Genomic DNA, 19,538 nt, shown 5'->3' with positions numbered 1-19,538 from the left:
TCATTTAGGGGTCTATTCTTGCTTTTTTTCTAAATATTGTATTTGTTACATTTCAGGCTGTTAGACAAGAGATTAAAAAATTTAAAGAGAAAAAGAACGAGATAAAAGAAGGAATGAAAACACTGGCTAAAACGGTAAGTATTGTAATTCATATTCCAGTACTGTGCCTTTAATCCCACATGATCTTTCCTGCTGAAGGCATGATATGGTAATTATATAGAGTTTATTATTTTCCTCCTTACTCTGTCTACAAACTCATGTTTCTCCTATGTTCTAGTGGGTTAGTTACCAATACATGCTCAACCCAGAACCAGAATAGTAAATAAAAGAACAGAGCAAAATATATGGGAAAATGAAAAATGGTTCATCTTTGTGAAATAAATGTTATATTTTTGGGTTCTCTTAAATGTTTCTGATGGTCTGGTAAAGAGAATAGATGATAATGGAATGTATTCTGAAATGAGAAGCAATTGTAATCACCAACCTGGGATTAGCATCAAGAAACAAATTATTCAACCCCATAAAACCCTAAGATCATGGTAAATAGCAATACAATATTAGTGGATAAGGATAGAACTCTAAAGCTCAAAGTGTTAGCTTATCACCAGCATTTTTTATGATTTAATTCAGGTTCAGAAAATGCTGGAAGAAAATGATTTGGCACCTGAGATTGCACAACTGGAAGAACAAGAATATACTCTGGATATTGAAGAAATGAAAAAACTTTATGATGAAAATGATAATGAAGAAGCAAAGGTACAGGAGAATTTACTTGAAGCATCATTGTTTTATTTTATAGACATGAACCAAAAAGGAGGAAGGAGCAAAATGAGAAAAATGAGAAGTTTTCCATCATAATAAAAAACATTGTATACATAAATGGGATCTAAAAATAATAAAGTTTCATTCACTCATCCCCACCATATTCTTGACAACTGCCTTGCCACATGAACTCTCTGCCCCATCCAGTTCTGGAATCAGAATTGATTAATTCAATACTGTCAGTGGTACTGGAAAAGGATAGTAATTTACTCTTGTCTGGCTCTACTCACCATTTCTGTAAATGCTTAGCAAATGTTTGTTTCACACTATAATATCCTAAATGTGTTATCTTCCTATATGAGCTTGTGAACTGCTTGAAGATGGTAACTACCTTTACTTTTTCCCCTTTATATCTCTAGGGCATAGCACAGTGGGTGGCATCTATTAGCATTTAAATTTTGGTTTTCATTCATTCAATAGATATTTACTGAAGACTTACAATGGACATAATGCTATGCAAAGTAAAAGGGGAGTTATAAATAATTTTAAAAATGTCATCTTTTGGAAGCTATCAATACCAGATACTAGGTTTTTAACATGTTATAACAGGTCTTGATGATAATTTCATTCTTCAAAAAGTTGGAGGAACCAATAGGGAGAAATACCATTCTGTATATGATAGATATGATTCTCACTGACAGGGACAAACTACTTTCTGACGTGGAAATGATGGAGACCTAAGGGGAGAAATGGCCATTCTATTTTAGAATGTATAATTAGGAAGGAAAACAAAGCAAGCCAAAGTCTGAGATGTCAGGAGAACTTAAACTGTGCATGATCTGAAGCTTATGAAGGACATTCTAAAGGCAACCAGAAATACATTTCAGAGAACAAAACTAAACCTACAAGGAAGCAAAGAAAAGATGGATAGCTCCGAATACAATGTGTAGCTTTTATTATATAGGCTTTCTTGAAATGGAAATTTATTGTTTTATATTTTGAATCCTCTCCTGTGTTCTACTGTGCACATGAGAATGCTTTCCCCCCTTTTTCTATTTTGTATTTAATTTTTAAATTAATCAATTTTTAAAGGCAACCAGAAAGATCCTTTTTCTCTATTGTTGGTAATGATAATAGATTTTTTATTTGTTACTTTTTATTATCTGAAGAAAAAAGGATCAAAGAAGGGATAGGACCATTTTCTCATAAGGCAAAACTAGAAGCAATAGGTAAAAGCTGCAGAAGAGGTAAAATTAGATTTGATGTCAGGAAAAGTTTCTCAATTACAGCTATCACAAAGACAATTAACCACAGGTTCGTAAATGAGCTAAACAAAATAAGGTAAATCACTCTTTCACATGTTAGGTAGCCTTTCAAGTAGTTGCAGGCAGTGATCATGTCCCCTTTGAATCTTCTCTTCTACCAACTAAACACCTTCAATCGTTTAGTCTAAAAAAGACCAAATTTGTCTATAACAAATTCAAATCTTTCCCCATGTCATTTTTGCCTTTCTCTGAACGTTTTACTCTGTATCTGTGTTTATTCTAAACTATGTCACCCTGAAGTGAAGATGATATTTCAGATGTGCTCTGACAAGCAAAAAATACAGAGAATATTATCATCTATTTGCTTCTAGAAGGTATGCCTCTTTTAATGCAGGTGAAAATTGAATTGTGGTTGCCATATCACACTGTTGAATCATATTGAGTTTCCAGTTCATGTAAAACCCCAGATATATTTCCTCTGTCTTCTATATATTATCCATCTTCTGTTTTTAACCCATTACATTTCATTTTGGGGCAGGTAGTAGACCCAATGTATAGAGTACTGGACCCTGAGTCAGGAGGATATGAATTTAACCCAGCATCAGATACTTACTAGCTAGGCAAATTACTTAATCCTATTTACTTCCATTCCTCATCTGTAAAATGGGAACACATAAGGGAAGGAAATGGCAAACTACTGTAGTGTCTTTGTCAAGAAAACCCCATAGATGAAGTCCATGAAGAGTTGGACACAATTGAATGACTAAACAACATTTCGTTTTATTAGATCCCAATGTGTCAATGACTTTTTGGACCTCAAGTCTTATCATGAACTGTGCTAGATAACCCTCCCAAAACTGTGTATCACCTATAAATTTGATAAGCATTCTATTTCACTGTTATCCAAATCAGTGGTCAAAAATGTTTATTAGAAAAAGGCCAAGGAGTTCTCTTTAGGCAAACTGTCATTGAAATATTAATGCTAAACAAAAAAAAAAATTAGTCTGTCATGAAGTGATGTTAGTGAATCCATGCTAACTCTGTGATTGTCGTTTCCTTTTCTAGATGTTCCTAAATCATCTCTTTATAATATATCCTATGATTTTGACCAGAATTAAAGTCAAAATCATTGGTCTATAATTTACATTTACTTTCAGATTCCATTCACACTCTGTTCCCTTTTAAAGATGGAGACATTTACTCTAGTCCTTTTATGCCTCCTCTTTTTAATCTATTCACAGCTATCTTTGTTCTTTGCATTGATCTTTAAAAATTTTACTGATACCAGCTTAGCAATTGTACATCAGTTCTTTCAGTGCTTCAACCTTTTAAAGGATGAACTCATTAAAGCAAGTCAGATAATCATCAAATATTAACAGATCTCAATAAGCAAGTGCTTACTATATATTCCAGGAATCATTCTTAATTCTTAGGATCTAGAATGCAAGAAAACTTACTCACATTTTAATGGGGGGTACAACATTCAAGAAACTACATATAAGAGAGAGTGTAAATGGAAAGTAATCTCAGAAAGAAGGCACAAGGAATGGGAAAAGGATAGTTTTAAGCTAAATCTTGAAGGAAGTTAGGAAAGTCAAAAGTTGTAGGAAAAAAGAGAGCATTCCAGGTATAGTTCTCACTAGCTGTGTGACCTTGACAAGATATCTAACCCCATTTTGTCTGTTTCCTTATCTATAAAATGAGCTGGAGAAGAGAATGGCAACCTGCTACAGTACCTTTGCCCCCCCAAAAAAAATTTTTTTAAATGGGATAAAAAATAGTCAGATATGATTGAAGTAACTGAAAAGGGGAAGACAAAACATAAAAAGAAGCTGATAGGTCTAGAACAGCTGGTAGCAAGTTTGGGGTGAAAAGTGGGGTGGGACAGGCCTTCTTGAAGGCTCATTAAGTCAGCCCTCAGAGTGAAATCATCCTTAGGAAGGCAGGGAGGAGAGGGACAGAGGGGAAGGAGAAAAACAAAAAGGAGAGGAGAGGGAAGAGGAGGGAGGGAGAGAGAAAGAAACAGAGATTGCCATAAGAATTGAAATCCTTCATCATTATATCATACTTTGATAACAGGCTAATGATCTAAAGAGAAAATTGCTTTCCTTTGTTCTTCCACTGATCTTTACCCAAATGTTCTCAACTATGCGTTCTCACTCTGATTAATGTACTTCTTCCCATGAGTATACCTATTTAGTGTATAATGCTGTATACTTTTCCTCTCTTTCTCCTTCATAAATCCCCCTTTCCCAAAACAAAACACCTAGAACCATATTGCAATCATGAGTTTCATCTCCAAAGTTCAGTATTATCTGTGAGGTCAATGTTGCCTCCTCCTTTAGGACTTCTGGTTTGTCTTGTTTGTTTTCTTACATTCATGTATTTGGATTTAGATTTTTGCAGTCATGGATTTTTCACCTTTCTTAGATATTGACTATAGTAATCTTTCTGGTGATCAACCTTTCTATATTATATTTTTATGTCTATGGAATTCAATTTGAAAAAGTTTGATTAAATTTGTAAATACCAGGCAAATGCTAATTAGCCTTTCTTAGATACATACTGTACCTGCAAGAAACCTGTTTTCTTATCAGGGCTATTTTTACTCTATTGGTGCAGATCAACTCATCCATGTTCTTCTCATCCAGTGCTATTCTTGTTCATATTATTACAAAGAATCTCCATAGAGGCTGCATGTGTGTGCATACAAATAATACATCTCTATATCTCCATGCCAATTACTGATGTTAGTAAGTTCTACTTATGAGTTTTTTTAACATTGAAATTTCTTTTTATTTTTCTTACAGATAAGAAAGGAAACAGAAATGGGAAATCTAGCTAAGTTGTATTTATGGAACATTTTAAAAGAAGAATGCTGGGATTCCATGACCAAAAAAGGCCAAGGACTTACGGTGAATATTCTAAACATTTTATATCAGTTATTAATAATCCATTGAAGATAAAAGTAAGACAATCTTTCCATAATTTTTTATTTTTAATTAGCTTATTTTAATACACATTGCTTTATGAATCATATTGGGAGAGAAAAATCAGAACAAAAAGGAAAAACCACAGAAGAGGAAAAAAAAAAAAAAGAAGTGAACATAGCATGTGTTAATTTACATTCAATCTCCATAGTTGTTTTCCTGGATGCAGATGGGCATTTTCTATCCAAAGTCTATTGGGATTGCTTTGGATCACTGAACCTTGAAGAACCAAATCTTTCATAGTTGATCATCATACATTCTTGCTGTTATTATGTACAATGTATACCTGGTTCTGCTTGTTTTGCTCAGCATCAGTTTGTATAAATCTTTCCAGGCCTTTCTAAAGTCATCATGTTCATCATTTTTATAGAACAATAATATTCCATTATCTTCATGAATCACAATTTATTCAGCCATTCCCCAAATGATGGGCATTTACTCATTTTCTAATTCTTTATTACCACAAAAAGAGCTGCTACAAACATTTTTGCACATGTGGGTCCTTCTCCCTCCTGTATGATTTCCTTGGGATATAGCAGTAATGGCACCTCTGCTCAAAGGGTATGTACAGTTTGATAGCTCTTTGGGCATAGTTTCAGTTTAGTTTGCTCTCTAGAAAGGTTGGATCATTTACAATTCCACTAACTGCATTAGTGTACCAGTTTTCCCATATCCCCTCCAACATTTATCATTATCTTTTTAGTACATCAGAGTTGTTTTAATTTACATTTCTCTAATCAATCATGATCTAGAGCATTTTTTCATATGATTGTAGATGGTTTCAATTTTGTCATCTGAAAATTATTTATTCATATCCATTAACTTTTTATCATTTGGGGAATAACTTGTATTTTTATAAATTTAATGCAGTTCTTTTTTTATTTTATTTTTTTAAAACTTCCCCCCCACCCCCCAGACTGGGGTTAAGTGACTTGCCCAGGGTCATACAGCTAGGAAGTGTTAAGTCTGAAACCACATTTGAACTCAGGTCCTCCTGAATTCAGGGCTGGTGCTCTATCCACTGCGCCACCTAGCTGCCCCCTGCAGTTCTTTATATATACTAGAAATGAGATCTCTATCAGAAATGCTGGCTGTAAAGATATTTTCCTATATTGTACTTTTAATTTTGTTTCTGTTGGTTTTGTTTGTGCAAAAACTCTTTTATTTAATGTAACCAAAGTTGTCTATTTTGCTTTTCATACTGTTCTCTAGATCTTTTTTTGGTCATATGTTCCTCTCTTCTCCAAAGATCTAATAGGTAAATTATTCTTTGCTCTCCTAATTTGTTTATGATATCATCCTTTATGCCGAAATCATGTACCCATTTTGACCTTATTTTGGTTGCAATATGAGATGTAAGTTTATGCTGAGATTCTGAAATAATATTTTCTAGTTTTCCCAGCAATTTTTGTCAAATAGTGTTTCTGCTGGACTTATATTCCAAGGAAATCTTAAAGCAAGAAGCTTGAATTTGGAGGTTTATCAAATACTAGGTTACTGTAGGCCTTGATTTTTGTGTAGTGCATACCTAATCTATTCCACTGATCCACCACTCTATTTTTTAGTCAGTACCAAATGGCTTTGATGACTACTGCTTTATAATATAGTTTTGGGTTTGGTACTGCTAAACCACTATCCTTTGTATTTTTTACAATGAATTCCCTTGATATTCTTGACCTTCCAGATGAACAAGTATACTAATTTAGACAGAATTATCATTTTTATTATATTAGCTTGTTTATCCATGAGTAACTGATATTTTCCCAACTGTTTACATCTGACTTTATTTGTGTGAGAAGTGTTTTGTAATCATATTCATATAGTTCTTTGGTTTGTCTTGGCAGGCAGACCCCAAAACATTTTATTTTGACAACAGTTATTTAAAATCTTCCTATCTCTTGCTGATGGACTTTGTCAGTAATATATAGAAATAGTGATGATTTGGGTTTGTTTTATATCCTGCAACTTTTCTAACACTTAATTGTTTCAAGTAGGTTTTTGGATGCTTTTCTAGGATTCTCTAAGTACATCATCATATCATCTGCAAAGAGTGATAGTTTTATTTCCTAATTGCCTATTTTAATTTCTTTAATTTTTTTTCTTATTGATAAAACTAAGATTTCTTATACAATGTTGAATAATAATGGTGATAATGGGCATCCTTATTTCACCCCTGATCTCATTAGGAATGTGTCCAGCTTCTCTTTATTACAAATAGTATTTGCTATTGATTTTAAATCACTGTTTATTATTTTAAGGAAAGCTCCTTTTATCCTTATGCTTTCTAGTGTTTTTTTAAAAATCTTTTTCTGCATGCACTGAGACTATCATATGATTTCTGTTCCTTTTGTTATTGATATGGTCGATTATGGTAATAGTTTTCCTAATATTGAACCAGCCCAGCATTCCTGGTATAAATCTCTCTTGATCATAGTGTGTTATCTTGCTGATAAGTTGCTGTAATTGTTTTGCTAATATTTTATTTAAACATTTTGCATCAAATTTGGAACTATATTCAAAAAGTTATCAAATACCCTTTGACCCAGAAATGTTTCTGCTGGACTTATATTCCAAGGAAATCTTAAAGAGGGAAAAAGGACCCACATGTGCAAAAAATGTTTGTGGCAGCCCTTTTTGTAGTGGCAAGAAACCTGAGTGGATGCTCATCAATTGGAGAATGGCTGAATAAGCTATGGTATATGAATGCTATGGAATATTATTGTTCTTTAAGAAATGATCAGCAGGATGATTTCAGAGAGGCCTGGAGAGACTTACATGAACTGATGCTAAGTGAAATGAGCAGAACCAAAAGATCATTATACACAGCAATAAGACTATATGACAATCAGTTCTGATGGACGTGGCTGTCTTCAACAATGAGATGATTCAAACCAATTCCAATTGTTCAATGATGAAGAAAGCCATCTACACCCAGAGAGAGGACAGTGGGAACTGAATATGGACTACAACATAGAATTTTACTCTTTCTGTTGTTGTTTGCATTTTGTTTTCTTTCTCAGTTTTTTTTTCATTCTTGATCTGATTTTTCTTCTACAGCAAGATAACTGTATAAATATGTATATATATATATATATATATATGTATATATATATATATATATATATATATATTGGATTTAACATATATTTTAACATATTTAACATATATATTGGACTACCTGCCATCTAAGGGAGGAAGTGGAGGGAAGAAGGGGAAAATTTGGAACAGAAGGTTTTGCAAAGATCAATGTTGAAAAATTACCCATGCATATATTTTATAAATCTTTAATAATTTTTTGCTTCAATATTCGTTTGGGAGATTGGTCTGTAATTTTTTTCTCTATTTTGCCTCCTCCTGGTTTAGGTATTAGTACCATATTTGTATCATAGATGGAATTTGATAGGACTCCTTTTTTACCTATTTTTCTAAATCATTTACATAGTATTAGATTTAATTGTTCTTTAAATGTTTCATAGAATTCACTTGTGAATCCATCTGATCTTGGAGATTTTTTCTTAGGAAGTTCATTAATGGTTTGTTTAATTTCTTTTTTCTAAAATAGGACTATTTAAATAATGTTTTTCTTCTGTTAATCTGAGTAAAGTATATTTTGTAAAATTTATCCATTTCAGTTAGATTATCAGATTTGCTGCCATAGTGTTGGACAAAATAGCTCTTAATTATTGCTTTAATTTCTTTTTCATTGGTGGTAAGTTCACCCTTTTCATTTTTGATGGTGGTGATTTGATTTTTTTCTTTCCAACCACTGATCTCCTCTTTTTCTGTTTTACTTATGTATTTAAATAAGATATAAAATTTCTCTTAAGAACTGCTTTGGCTGCATTCCTTAGGTTTTGGTTTGTTGTCTCATTATTATCATTCTCTTGGATGAAATTATGATTGTTTCTGTGATTTTTTGACTCATTCTTTTTAGAATTAGATTATTTAATTTCCAAATGATTTTTAGTCTATCTTTCCCTGCCCCTTTATTAAATACAATTTTTGCTTGCATTGTTGTCTGAAAAGGAAGCATTTACTATTTCTGCCTTTCTGCATTTGATGGTGAGGTTTTTATGCACTCTAGTAGGGCATAATGGTATTGGTCAATTTTTGTGTAGATGCCAGGTACTGCCCCCCCCAAAAAAAGGTGTATTCCTTGCTGTCTCTATTCAGTTTTCTCCAGAGGTCTAGCTAGGTTTTCTAGGAATTTTTTAATCTCCCTAATTTCTTTCTTGTTTATTTTGTGGTTACCTTTGTTTGATTCTGAGAGAAGAAGGTTGAGATTCCCCCACTAATAAAGTTTTGCTGTCTATTTCTTCCGGTAAGTGGCTTAAAATCTCTAAAGAATTTGACTGCTCTACTACTTGGTGCATATATATTTAGTATAATTTACTATTTCATTTTTTTTTTTTTGCGGTACTCTTTGTCAAGATGTACTTTCCTTCCTTATCTCTTTTAATAAGATCTGTTTTTACTTTTGCTTTATCTGAGATCAGAATTGATATTCATGCTTTTTTTTTACTTCAACTGAAGAATAATAAATTCTGCTTGAGTCTTTTACCTGCATGTGTCTCTCTGTGCCAAATGTTTTTCTTGTATACAACATATTGTGGGATTCTGTTTTTAATCCACTTTGCTATTTGCTTCTGTTTTGTTGGGAGAGTTCATCTCATTCACATTCACAGTTATAATTACCATCTCTGTATTTCCCCACATCCTGTTTTCTCTCCTGTATATACTTTTGTTTTCTCTTTCCACCCTGTCCTTAGAAGTGTTTTTTACCACCCCACCCACTGCCTTATCTTCTATCATCCCTTTCCCCTTTTCTCTTACTGTTTCCCCTAGTGTTTCTGTCTTCCCTTCTATCTTGCTACTCCCCCTTTTTTTCCTATTCCTCCTCCTACTTCTTTATAGGGTTTGATAAATTTCTATATCACACTGAATGATTGTTATTCCCTCTTAGAGACAAAACTGATGAGATCAATTCAGACAATGTTCATCCCTCTCCCTTCTTTCCCTAAATTGTAATAGGTCTTTTGCACCTCTTTTATGTGATCTGGTTTGTCCCATTATACCTCCCTTTCCTCTTTTTCGAGTACAGATTTTTTTCTGCCCCTTAATGTCTTTTTCTTTAATATTATGACATCAGAGTCCATTCACTAACACAACCTAAATCCATGGGATATCTCACTCACTCTGTCCCAGTGACTAATACAATTTTCAAGAATTGCAGATGTTGTTTTCTCATCCAGGGATATAAACAATTTAACTTTTAATAATATATATTTCCCCCCTTTTTACTTTTCTATGCTTCTCTTGACTCCTGTGTTTCTAGATTAAATTTTCTATTTAGTTCTGGGCATTTCAGTAGAAGTGATAGAAAATCTCTTACTTCATTGAAGATCCATTGCCTCCCCTGAAAGATGAAACTCAGCTGAGTCTTGCTGAGTAGTTAATTCTTAGTTGTAACCCTAGGTCCTGCGCCTACTGGCACTCTGATTCTTTAAAGCAGAAGCTTGATATGTGAATTGTTTTTGTCGGGTAGTTTGCTGTATTTTTTCTTTGAGATTGTAGTTCTGTAGTTTCACAGCAATATTATTAGGTTTTCCTTGTGGGATCCCTTTCCCAAGGTGATCAGTAGATTCTTTCAATGAGTATCTCCCCCGTCTTTCCAGAATATCGGGACAGTTTTCCTTAATGATCTCTTGAAGAAGGCTCTCTAGGTTCTTTTTCTGATCATGGCTTTCAGATAGGCCAATAATGTTTAAATTGTCTCTTCTGGCTCTGTCTTCCAGGTCGGCTATTTTTCCAATGAGATGATTTACATTTTCTTCCATTTTTTCTATTCTTTTTAGTTTGATTCTTGCCGTCTCACAGAGTCATTGGCTTCCATTTGCCGCACTCTAGTTTTTAATGTGTGATTTTCTTCAGTTATCTTTTCTATCTCTTTTTTCCATTTGGTTAATTTTACTTTTGAAGGGGGAAGTTTTCTTCAGTGGATTTTTTTTCTTTTTTTTTTTGCATTTGGCCAGTAGTATTTTTAAGAAGTTATTTTATTCAGCCAATGTTTTTCCTCATTTTCCAAGCTGTGGACCCTCTCTTGCATACCTCTCATTTTTTTCTACCTCTCTTAGTTTCTTTTTAAAATCTTTTATGAGCACTTCCAAGAAGCCTCTTTGGGCTTGAGACCCATCCATCTCTTTGAGAGTTTCTCTGTGGACATTTTGTCCTAATCTTAATTTGTGTTTTGGTCCACTGCCCTGTCACCAGAGCAGCTTTTTGTGGTCAAGCTTCTTATCTGCTTCTTATTCATTCTCTTTCCTTTTCCTTTGGTATTTCCTCTTTTTCACTTTTATGATTGGTCTTTGCTCCTGGGCTACAGGGGGCGCTGTCCCAAGCGTCCTGGGCAGCTCTGAGCCTGGGCTTTGAGCGCAGCGCCCCCTTGTGTTGGCAGGGGCAGCCTTGCCTGCTCTGTTCAGGAAGCAGCCTGTCCAGAATGTGCCCTCTGACCTGGGCCTGGAGGCTGCCTCCTCTCACCCCTCTCCTGCGCCCCTCCCTGAGCCAGGCGGGAGGGCCTTAGCTGCTGATTAGCTGTGTCTGTGACTCTCTCCACGGCTCTCCCAGAGTCTGGCTGGGCTGGGCCGAACACCCTTTTCACCCACTTTCTTGAAGTTTTTCCAGTTTATGTTGAGCTGGAGAGAAATTTCATTCTGTCAGTCTCTGATCCGGGCTCGCTCTCAGCTGGTTTTCCAGGGAAACTGGGAGAGCTTGAGCCCACAGGATGTGCCCATCCTGTGTTTCTTTATCTCCCTGTGTTTAGGACAACGTCCAGAATACAGTAGATGCTCAGTGAATACTAAGTATTCTAAGTGACTGATCCGACTTTTCCATTACTTCAACTCAGGGCAGTAAACCTGTAAACTTGGGGGGGAGGGGGTAATTCTCCCAGATTATGGCTCCCCGTGCTTCTCTGTATCATTTTTGTACATTTCATTCAATTCATTCAATGGCCTGGACGGCTTCCTCTGAGTTTTTTTAAATTTTGACAATACACTATATGGACTCTTATTTGTGAGCCTTCATTGACAATAATCCATAATTAGTTCACCTCCTTTTCCAGTTATGCATTTTCTCAATAAAAACGGACTTCTTGAAAGTCTGAAACTGCGTAGCAGCTTCCTTAAACCTGTAGTGTTCCATTATACCTTCTTTCATATGCAACTTAAATGTTTTCAGGGATTGTAGTGTCCTAACATTTATCACTTGAGAGAGATTTGTTCTGAAAAGTCGAATTTTTGCATAAAGGAATAGTTTAAAATTGTTAAAAAAAAAAAAAAAAAAAAAAAAAGAAAAACTGTACAATTCCATACATATAATCCAGCCTTTCTCTTCCTCTTACTCAATTTGGGACTTAACTCACTGTCCTTCTGTAATGTCATTATACACACACACACACACACACACACACACACACTCACACACACATACACACACTCATACACACACATACACACACATTAACACACACATACACACACTCACACACAATACACACACTCACACACACATACACACACTCATACACACACACATTAACATATACACACAAATACACACACACACTCACACACACATACACTCACACACACACACACACACTCACATACACACACACATACACACTCTCACATACACATTCACACACACAAATACACACACATACACACACATACTCACACACACATACACACACACATAAAGACACACACATATACACACAAATACACACACACACAAATACAAACACCCATATTTCATCCTGTACTTTTTTGGTAGACTAGAAATCCAATTGCATATTGACAAGATTTTATATCATTTTTCTTGATTCAATTTTCCATTAATTGATTTTGTCCAACAATTGCCTGTCAGTTCTTTATGAACTTAGTTTTGAAATTCATTTGTCTTACAATGCATTAAATTTAGACATACAGCTTTCTTGTTAATCACTTAAGGGATATGGGTGGATATCAGGGAGTCTAATCTTAAATCTTTGCATCATCAAGCTATCCTTCATCGAAATCCTTTTGCTATCCAAAGAAGTTGTATCCACTATCTCAAACCTTGGGCATGGACTATGAACTTTTCTAGGTCATGGGAGGGAAGAAGGAGCTTGTTGCCAGCCCCTCATTCCTACTTTCCAACCAATTATATTGTCCCCCATACCTTAACCCTATAGCCAATCATGTTGTCCTTTCCCACATACTGCTGCCAGTCCTGTAGTCAACTATAACTTGTTCCCCAACTAAAAAATCCTATTCTTTATTCTGTACTCTCCAAAAAGAAAAAGAAAAACATTCAAATTGTTATCAGGCCTTTGTCTTCACTGAGGCACTCATTTTTCTACTTTATTACCAGATATCCTGCTAATAAACTGTTATCTTGCTTGGAGAGAATTTGCTTCAGTCTATCTGTTAAATTTTATTCATGACGATATCTAATCTGAACAATAGGCTTTTTTCACCCATTTCATTTTTTATTTTTTGGTGTTTTGCCAATCTGTTTCAAAAAACCAGAGATTTTACTGAGACACTTCATAATGTTTGGGAACTTTATTCAATTAGTCCAATATTTTTCACACATCTAAAAGGAATCTCTCTTCCATTTGGACTATGTTCAAGACATCACCCAGAACAATAGTAAACAATTTTGGAAAGCATATATATCCCTGTTTTAAGCCTCAGTTGATATTAATAGTTAGAAAATGATTCATCAAACTGTCTCTTTGTAATTTAATTTATCAAAGAATCTTATATGATCATGAAATAGTCCTTATTGAAGGAAAATCTTTGAGATTTCATTTTGCTCTGCTAAGTGAAATGCATTGTTCTATTTTGTTTTTTATAACCACCAAATAATAAAAACAGGTTCTTTTATAACTTTCAGTCAATTGTGTAATCTTATTTGAGAAAGTCTGACTGTTTTATTCTCATATTTTATATCAAGAAAAACAATTATTATGTAAATCATTTTAATAAAGATTTTATAGAGATGTGTGCAAAGGGCTAGAACTGAGCAGTTGTATTTAACCTAGATGCAAGGTAACTAGCACTCAGGGCTAATTACCAATTGGACAATTCTCTATTGACATATGCTTGGAGAATGACCCTCCCCAGCTATTCTGTGCTGGCTCGATTGGTGAATGTGGACAAAGAAGGAAAAGAAAGGGAAGAAGGTGGAGTAGGACAGGTAGGATCATTCTTTTGGCGGTGGAGAGAGAGGAAGGAGTCCTTGAGACTGAGAGGCTGTTGCTGTTCTTTGACTGAGAGGCTGTTGCGTTGTCTGTTTATTAATCTGAGTGCCAGGCTTAATATGCCTTTTAGACTAGTGTTATAATCTTAGTAGCTGCCTTCAGGTGACATCATATAAGTTCCAGGGCATTTCCATATAACAACTTAACTATCAATACCAAGATGCTTATCAACACAGAATTGTAAATAACAGAGTTGTGATGCTCATCAACATCAACAGAATTGTAAATAGTTGTAATATTCATCAATGGAGAGCAGATATTATCATACTAATGTTTTTACTTCAAGTATGTCTTTGATTCATTGTATAGTTAAAATGCCTTGTTCCTATCACATGCATTCTCCATCAAGATTATTCTAAATTTACCAAGTATATCTTTACAATGATTAGGGAGATGGTGAGCTGATAAAGTTTGAATTGTTCGCCTGAAGAGAGAGTAGCAGTTCATGGACTTATTTGGTACTGGCCTTCTACATTTACACATTTATCATACTACACAAGAAAAATCAGAACAAAAAGGGGAAAAAAATAGAAAGAAAGAAAAAAAAAAAAGCAAGCACACACCACCAACAAATGGAAAATACTGTGTTGTGATCCACATTGAGTCCCCACAGTGTCTCTCGATGCAGATGGCTCTCTCCATCAGAAGTCTATTGGAATTGGCCTGAATCACCTCATTATTGGAAAGAGCCTCATCCATCAGAATTGATCATCAGATAATTTTATTGTTGCCATATATAATGATCTCCTGGCTCTGCTCACTTCATTTGGCATCAGTTCATGTAAGTCTCTCCAGGCCTTTCTGAAATCATTCTGTTGGTCATTTCTTACAAAATAATAATATTCCATAATACTCATATACCACAATTTATTGAGCCATTCTATAGCTGATGGGCATCCACTCAGTTTTCAGTTTCTAGCCACCACAAAAAGGGCTGCCACAAACATTTTTGCACATAAGGGTCTCCTTTCCTTCTTTAAGATCTCTTTGGGATATAAGCCCAGTAGTAACACTGCTGAGTCAAAGGGTGTGTGTAGTTTTATAGCCCTTTGAGCAGAATAGTTGTATCAGTTTACAACTCTACCAGCAATGTATTAGTGTACCCCTTTCCCCAAATTAATTGATCAGAGACATCTGGCACAAAGAGAAAGCATTTATGTAGTCCCTGCAGGCCCACTCACCCAGGAGGTATCCCAACTCCCACCATGTGCTTGACCTGACTTGTAGGAAGTAGAATACCCAGTTAAATAGGAAAAGACGCAAGCCTTTTCATTGAATAGTGTCTGCTTCCTATGGGTCATCTCACTTCCTGTAACTTCATCTGACCCTCTGGCTCTGGGAATAGGGATCCTATGACATGCCTAGGATATCTTAAGAAAACTTCATCCAATCAGTCCCATTCACCTCCAACATTTATCATTGCCTATCTTCTTAACCAATCTGAAAGCTGTATAGTGGTGCCAAAGAGTTGTCTTAATTTGCATTTCTCTAATCAATAATAATTTAGGGCATTTTTTCATATGACTGGGAATGGCTTTAATTTTTTCATCTGAAAATTGCCTGTTCATATCCTTTGACCATTTATCATTTGGAGAATGGCTTGAATTCTTATAAATTTAAGTCAGTTCTCTTCATATTTTATAAATGAGGCCTTTATCAGAACCCTTGGATGTAAACTTGCTTTCCCAGTTTTCTGTTTCCCTTCTAATCTGCATTGCTTTTGTTTGTACAAGACCTTTTTGATTTAATATAATCAAAATGATCCATTTTGCATTTCACAATGTTCTCTAGTTCTTTGGCCATAAATTCCTCCCTTCTCTACAGATCTGAGAAATAGACTATCCCCTTTTCTCTCCTAATTTGCTTATATTATCACCCTTTATTTCCAAATCATGAACCCATTTTGACTTTATCTTGACATAGAATGTTAGGTGTTGGTCAAATCATAGTTTCCACATACTATTTTCCAATTTTCCCAGAAATTTTTGTCATATAGTGAGTTCTTAACCCAGAAGTTGGGGTTTGGATGTTTAACAAGCATTAGATTACCATAATCATTGACTATTGTGTCTTATGACATTATAACCTATTCTACTGACTTACTATTCTATTAACCAGTACCAAACGATTTTGATGATCTCTGCCTTATAATATAGTTTTAGGTTGGTACAGCTAGGCCACCTTTGTTTGCATTTTTTCCCCAATTAATTTCCTTGAAATTCCTGAGCTTTTGTTCTTGCAGATGAATTTTGTTACTATTTTTTCTACCTTTTTAATTTCTTGACAGTTTCATTGCTATGGCGCTGAATAAGTAGATTAATTTATGTAGAATTGTCATTTTTATTATATTAGCTTGAACTACCCATGAATACTTGATAAATTCTTCCAGTTGTTTAGATCAAACTTTATTTGTGTGAAAACTGTTTTGAAATTGTGGTCATATAGTTTCTGGCTTTCTCTTGGCAAGTAGAGTCCCAAATATTTTATATTACCTACAGTTATTTTAAATGGGATTTCTCTTTCTATCTCTTGCTACTGGATTTTGTTGGTAATATTTAGAAATACCTGAGATTTATGTGGATTTATTTTGTATCCTGAAACTTTTCTAAAGTTATTATTTCTAGTAGTATTTTAGTTGATTCTCTAAGATTCTCTTAAGTATACCATCATATCATCTGCAAAGAGTGATCATTTTTGTTTCCTCATTACCTACTCTAATTCCTTCAATTTCTCTTTATTCTGTTACTGCCAAAGCTAACATTTCAAATACAATATTAAATAGTAATAGTGATAGTAGGCAACCTTATTTTACTCCTGATCTTATTGGGAATGCTTCTAATTTATTCCCATAAATATAGTGCTTGCTGATGATTTTAGATAGATGTTACTTATCATGGAAAGGAAATCTTCATTATTCCTATGCTCTCTAGTGTTTTTAATAGGATTGAAAGTCGTATTTTGTCAAATGATTTTTCTGTATCTATCAATATAACCACATGATTTCTGTTAGTTTGGTTATTGATATAGTCAATTATACTAATACTTTTCCGGATATTAAAACATCTCTGCATTCCTGGTACAAATCCCTACTTGATTATAGTGTATTATCCTGGTGATCAGTTATTGTAATCTCTTTGCTAATATTTTATCTAAGGTTTTTTAATCAAGATTTATTAGGAAAATTATAATTTTCTTTCTCTGTTTTGACCCTTCCTGATTTAGGTATTAGTGTCATAAAAGGAATTTGGTGGGACTCCTTCCCCTATTTTACCAAATTTGTATAGTATTGGAATTAATTATTGTTTAAATGTTTGATTAAATGTTTTAAGTTGTAAATCCATCTGGCCTTGAAGATTTTTTCTTAGGGATTTCATTAATAGCTTGTTCAATTTATTTTTCTAAAATGGGACTAATTTAAGTAATTTATTAATGTCAATCTGGGCAATCTATGTTTTTGTAGGTATTCATCCATTTCACTTAGACTATTAGATTTATTTGTATAGTTGGGCAAAAATAACTCCTAATTATTGCTTTAATTTCCTTTTCATTGCTGGTAAGTTTACCCTTTTCATTTTTGGTACTAACAATTTGATTTTCTTCTTTCCTTTTGCTAATCAAATTAACTAAAGATTCATCTATTTTGTTGTTTTTTTCTAAAATCAACTTTTATTTTTGTTTATTAGATCAGTAGTTTTCTTATTTTCAATTAATCTCTTCTTTGATTTTTATAATTTCTAATTTGGTATTTAATTGAGGGCTTTTAATTTGTTTTTTTTCCCTAGATTTTTTAGTTACATGCTCAAATCATTAATCTTCTCTTTCTCCATTTTATTCATGTAAATATCCCATAAATTTTCAAATGGTGTCTCATTATTGTCATTTTCTTGAATTAAATTATTTTTTCTATGGTTCATTCTTGTTTCCAATTAATTTGTAGTCTATTTTCCCACAGCCCTTTATTACATATAATTTTTATTGTATTATGATTTTAAAATGATGCATTTACTATTTCTGCCTTTCTGAATTTGATTTGGGGATTTTTATGTCGTAGTACATGGTCAATTTTTGTGTAGGTTCCATGGTCCTCCAAGAAAAAAAGAAATTCATTTCTGTTCCCATTCAATTCAAGTATATCATACTTTTCTAAAATTCTATTTACCGCCTTAATTTATTTCTTAATAGTTTGTGGTTCTATTTATCTAGTTCTGATAGAGGAAGGTTGTTAATATAGTTTGCTGTCTATTTTTTCTTGTAACTCTCTTAATTTCTTCTCTAGGAATTTGGATACTATCCCACTTGGTACATATATGTTTAGTATTAATATTACTTCATTAAATATGATATCATTTAAAAAGATGTAGTCTCCTTCCTTCCTTATCTCTTTTAATTAGATCTATTTTTGCTTTTGTTTGATCTGAGATCAGGATTGCTACCCCTGATTTTCATACTTCAGCTGAAGCATAATAAATTCTGCTCCAGCCTTCTACCTTTACTCTATATGTATCTCTCTGCTTCAAATGTGTTTCTTTTAAACTACATATTGTAGGATTCCAGTTTTACTCCTGCTATCTGCTTACATTTTATGGGAGATTTTATTCCATTCACAATCATAGTTAAGATTACTAATTCTGTATTACCTGCCATCCTATTTTTCCCAGGTTATACTTTTCTCTCTCCTTTCACCTTTTCCCTTCTTGCTAGTATTTTGTTTCTGACCATCTTCTTTAATTTGCCGTTTCTTTTTTCAGCCCTCTCTTCTTATTCCTTTTCCCTTCTACTTCTGCTCTCCTGTCTATTAGCCTCTCACTTTCTTTCCCCCTTTCCCTTCCTGCTTCCCAATAGGATGAAACGCATTTCTATACTAAACTATGTGTGTATGATATTCTCTCTTTGAGCCAAATCTGATGAGATTAAGATTCACCCAATGCTCATTCCCTTCCCTTCTTTCTATCAACTGTAATAGATCTTTTTTGCCTCTTCATTTGATGTAATTTATCCCTTTTTACTTCCCCTTTCCTCTTCTTCCAGTACAATCCCCTTCCACCTCTAGTTTCTTTCTTATATCATCACATTAAAGTCAATTTATACCTATACCTTCTAAGTATACCCCTAACAAAGATATAGTTCTCAAGAGTTACATATAATATCTTCCCATGTAGGGATGTAAATATTTTAACCTTTAAAAAAAAACATTATTTTTTCTTTTTGCCT

General features: G+C 33.9%; 1 protein-coding gene across 1 annotated transcript in view; it reads left to right on the top strand.

Annotated features, from left to right (window-relative positions):
* LOC141552976 (cilia- and flagella-associated protein 43-like) overlaps positions 1-19,538 on the top strand; it is a 192,084-nt gene that overhangs the window by 116,125 nt on the left and 56,421 nt on the right. Inside the window, exons 20-22 of the mRNA XM_074284860.1 lie at positions 57-134; positions 631-756; positions 4,838-4,942. Coding sequence (XP_074140961.1) covers positions 57-134; positions 631-756; positions 4,838-4,942 — 309 coding nt within the window. The remainder of the gene's footprint in view (positions 1-56; positions 135-630; positions 757-4,837; positions 4,943-19,538) is intronic.

The sequence above is a fragment of the Sminthopsis crassicaudata genome, chromosome 2, assembly GCF_048593235.1.
Source record: "Sminthopsis crassicaudata isolate SCR6 chromosome 2, ASM4859323v1, whole genome shotgun sequence".
In the NCBI taxonomy this organism is placed as follows: Eukaryota; Metazoa; Chordata; class Mammalia; order Dasyuromorphia; family Dasyuridae; genus Sminthopsis; species Sminthopsis crassicaudata.
The sequence above is the reverse complement of the archived record's forward strand: the minus strand, read 5'-3'. Positions and strand labels throughout refer to the sequence as shown.